Source organism: Poecilia reticulata, unplaced genomic scaffold (genome assembly GCF_000633615.1).
Source record: "Poecilia reticulata strain Guanapo unplaced genomic scaffold, Guppy_female_1.0+MT scaffold_327, whole genome shotgun sequence".
NCBI lineage: Eukaryota > Metazoa > Chordata > Actinopteri > Cyprinodontiformes > Poeciliidae > Poecilia > Poecilia reticulata.
In genome coordinates this window covers 15,130-19,810 of record NW_007615101.1, presented here as the reverse complement: position 1 = coordinate 19,810, position 4,681 = coordinate 15,130, and the positions used below count along the sequence as shown (strand labels likewise).

General features: G+C 38.9%; 1 protein-coding gene across 2 annotated transcripts in view; it reads right to left on the bottom strand.

The window, feature by feature from the left end:
- The window catches only part of rnf103 (ring finger protein 103), a 50,237-nt gene that overhangs the window by 37,264 nt on the left and 8,292 nt on the right, over window positions 1-4,681 (bottom strand). For both annotated transcript variants that reach the window (XM_008403215.2, XM_008403212.2), the window contains exon 4: window positions 2,427-2,513. In XM_008403215.2, coding sequence (XP_008401437.1) covers window positions 2,427-2,513 — 87 coding nt within the window. The remainder of the gene's footprint in view (window positions 1-2,426; window positions 2,514-4,681) is intronic.

The window sequence follows — 4,681 nt, the reverse complement described above, 5'->3', positions numbered from 1 at the left end:
TAAAAGCAAGAAAAACTGTTTGTTCCTTTGAGTAAAATCCTTATCATTAAGAGTCTGCATGGGGTCGTCCATCCCTTCTCAAGTGGGGAAGTTGCACAGTTTAAAAAGAACTTGACATCCACATTTGTAAAGAAGTGTTCCCYGAGYTCTTTATAGAGTAGCTGTCCCAGTCACTGTTTCACTCACGGTGTTGGTGTTACGATATTGTGCCCAACTGCTTTCTGGGTAACAGACCAACCGACACGCTCCCCCCGCCCCTCCTGGCTTTAAATGTRTTATCAAACCAGCGTTCTGACAACTATCCCAGCATGCACCGCGMRCTWCTTCTTCTACGGGGAAAATGAMGTCAGCGGCTGCTTACTGTAGTTGYTAGACYTGTTGTGRCTCAATATTGGTCCATATATAAGGAGCACCGGTTTATAAGGCGCACTGTCGGCTTTTGAGSAAATTGAAGGTTTTTAGGTGCCTTATAGTGCGGAAAATACGGTGCTGAAATCGGCCTTTATTGAAGTTTCACAAATCACAAACTTGGTTTTAAATATTCTATTAGATCAGAATAATCTAGCCCTGGTTTGAAAAGTCTAGATGTTATAGTATGTTAACTATAGTAAATGAAAGATAATGAAGCTGGTGCTTTGTGACACTCTGCATGACATCCTCATCGGGGACATCTCTAGACATTAGAAAGCTTTGTAAATTGTCCTCTATGTCTCTTGTTTAGACTCTACCACCACTACCCGCATTGCGAAAACTGCATAACAACCTTTTCACTCAAACAAAGAAATGCACAATTTTTAAAAAGGTTTCTCGGGATCGCAAGAAAATAAGTTGCGATTTTTCCCCCCCTCCATGTCCCCTTACAGGCTCTGTACAATAACAATTTGGCTGCAGACGCCTTTTAAAATGGGAAAAGCTCAGAGGGGTTAAATCAACAGAATCTTTTGATGTTACAATTCTATTTCTCTCAGAGGTGCTAAGACGGAGATATCAAGGCAAACGGTAAGGTTAGGTCAGCAGCTGCTAGAGCAACAGAGGGCGTTTTGGTTGCCTGGGTTTTTCACATTTAAAATSTTTAAAATGTCTTTGTTGTGACAACTCGACATTAAATAAGAATCATTTGTCATAAATAGGTCATAACAGATATTAATTATCAAACATTAAAAAGTTATGCATCTTTGTGTATTATTACATTACCCTGTCATTTCTTGTTAGCCCTCACTGAGAGTCATGAGACCATTATAATTGTGACATTAATATTTTCCCTTACAGTGGAATAGTTATAGATGTCATTAAGTGTTATTCACAGTCAAAAGCTTTAACAACAGTCATTAATATTTCCCCTTACCTCAAGTGGCACAAGTAGACGCAATAATAAATACATCAATATGCTTTATTACATTGTCAAATACTTAAAGAAAAACAGTCATTAATATTAAAATCTTACCTCAAGTAAAGTGGAACACWCTGGACTATTTATAACTAGCAGGATAGTTTTGGAACAAACCCTGTGTACTTTGGAATAAAACTAAAAATTACTTGTTCTTCCTCAGAGGGTTCAACTTCCAATTCCGCATATTGTAATTTTGAATTTTTGATTAAAAAACTACAACAGAATGTTTTATTCTTTAACTTAAAAAAAGTTTGTTTCAASAGTCCTAACKTTCTTTAGCTCTGACCGTGTCAGCCATCCCTTTGCTATAGCCTTCCTGTAGCTCTCTACAAACTGGAAGATCTTCTTGTTGTCTTCATTTCTTTGAAACAGTCTTGAGACTGGGTTGGACTTGAGACCCAGTCTCTGCAGTCGCAAAACTGTCATAGTTCTGCCCTGCCCTCCTTCCAGCAGGACAACGACCCTAAACATAAAGCCCGGGCTACAATGGAATGGTTTAAAGCAAAAAATATTTGTGTGTTAGAATGGTCCAGTCAAAGAACAAACCTAAACCCAATCAAGAATCTGTGGCAAGCTCTGAAAACTRCTGTTCACAAACTCTCTCCATCTAATCTTACTGAGCTTGAGCTGTTTGGCAAAGAAGAATTGGATAAAACTTCAGTCTTGATGTGTAAAGCTGGTACCATAAAATACTTGCAACTGTAATTGCAGGAAAAAGTGGTTCCACAAAGGATAGTAGTCCAAGTGGTGTGAAACTTTTTGTACACCACACTTTGTATTGAATTAAGCATAATTTTCTTTCTACTTCACAATTCTATATTTCTCTATGTTGGTCTTTCACGTTAAATTCCAATAWAATATATTGATGTTTGTGGTTGTAATGACAAAATATGGAAAAGTTCAAGGGGTATGAATACTTTTGCAAGCCAGTATATTTACTTACTTATTTTTTAGTTTAGTGTTTCAACCMATTAATTGATTAACATAATATTGAATAGAAGACAGCTGTAAAAATATGATTCAGATGGTTTCCTACCAAAACAGGAAGCCAAGACACCAGCAATATGGAGTTGTAGGTTCCAAGTGTTCTGATCAGAACAACAAATCGCTTGACTGTTGCTCCCTGTGAATGAAAATAAATAAGAAWRACAAATAAAAATTAATGGCAGGAAGAAAAAAAGGTAACATTCCATTTTATGAATATATGAATATAGTTTCAGCAAAACAAGGTGACCTTTGTATAAAGAACAATAGCTTGACGTGAACTCACTACGTAGAGTAATATTTCTTTAAAATATAGGTTAGCCCCATATAAACTTTGTGCAGATAAGCTATATAAATTTGGYCTTAAGGGTGCCATCTCTTGTTACTGAGCAAATTGTGACATTTCCATGTAAGCTTGTTTATTTTGCATTATTTGGCCTAAAACTGTTTTAATCCTGCCCTCTTTGGGTTAAAGGATGGCTGCTGCAGTTGAATTTTTGTGTTGATTATAAACTGTACAGCTTGGTCGATGTCACCCCTGCATTCTGGTGTAAAACCATCTGACTCAAACACGTAAGTTCAGTCAGGAGTTGGATTTGTGTGCATTGACTGAGTCGCCAAGTTGGAAACCATGTGTTGTCCTCGTCCTGACCACCCCCTTTAACCACTTCCACTTATTCCCACACTTGGCCATACTCATCAAGCAAGGTTATGCTTTTACATTGGGTTTAGTTCCACTTTAAGTATTAAATCATTTTCATTTTTACAGCAAGCTTCAAWCGTTTTTTGTTGGGGKTTTTTTCACAACCCGAAGGCAATGGCCTAAGCAGAGAGGCCCAAACTTTTGTGGAGGAGCAACTTGGGTCAGCTACTCCAGGAGACTCCTAAAGCAGACCCATCCCAGCCAAGTCGAGCGTGTTTATTTGGATCATCTCAACAATCAGGCATCCAGGTGGCGTCCTCGAGCCCGTTCAGGTGGCCTAAGTCACCTGAACNTTCTGCATTTTCTATCCATAGCTACATACAAATTTCCAGTTTTACCTGAACCAGCCAAATTCCATCTTTAGTGTCCTCCACCAGTTCATAGAAGTGCATCTCCCCACTGAAGGCCGTAGTAGTGCTGGAATTTCCAGCCTCTGTCTGCTCTCTTGCTTTCTTGATGGCTGAGTACAGCTCCCCTTGCGTTAATTCTCCTGTGCGCAGAATARAAAATAATTCAGAGGACCTGAAAGCCACTATCAGAGCCTTTTTAAAAAGGATACTTWAAAAATTCATCCATGGATTTATTTTTGGTCGAACTGATTACTGTATTGTCTTCATAGGTCTGCAGCTGGTCCAGGACCAGCTGACAGTTTATTTATAAAGTACTTTTCACAAACATAAAATCACAAAGCGCTGTACAATAGAAATCAACCTTAAAACCATACAAAACATAAAACCAACATAAACACACACACATAAACACCCGGTCCACTTTAGTTTTTAACCATGTTGGTGGGACAACCACAAGATTCAGACTGAGAACAAAGACCAYGTGCAGCAGAATGTTTAGTTAAAAGCTGACAAAGATAATCAGGAGTCTGGCCATGTAATGCTGGGTACACCAGCACAAGAACTTTACAACAAATTCTAAAATTATTTGGGAACCAGAGTAATGAATATGGAACAGGCGCGATATGACAGAATCTACTAGATTTGGAGATAAGTCCAGTTCTGTACTGACTGCAAACGTGAAATTGAGGATTTATCCAGGCGGTTAAAAAGGGCATCACTGTAGTCCAGACAAGATGACACAAAAGCATGAATGATTTTCTCCAGGTGATCTCTGGAGAGCATTTGTCTAATTTTAGAAATGTTTCTCAAATGAAAGAAACAAGAACGGGAAACAGCCTTAATGTGAGAGTCGGAGCCTAATGATGAATCARATGTGACCTAGATTTKTTACCTTTGATTTTACTAACAGGCAGGAGGAGGCAGTTGTCTGGCTTAGATTTTGGYRCAAGTGACTGGGAGCAATAATCATAGTTTCTGTCTTACTGGTGCTTAAAACCAGAGTGTTACTGGAGGGCCAGTCACTGATACGGGACAAACATTGGACGAGGATGGCYAACCTGTCCAGTTGATGAGGTCTGTGATAGGAGATATCTAAAAACGATTGAATAATGCCAGCAAGTGGCATAATATAAAAAGAATACAAAAGTGGACGTGTGGCACCCCACATGTTAAGGGGGCGGAGTCAGAGGAAAACCTGTACATCTTAATGCAGAATGTCCTGTGAGAGGTTAGCCAGTCCAAAGCTGAATCAGA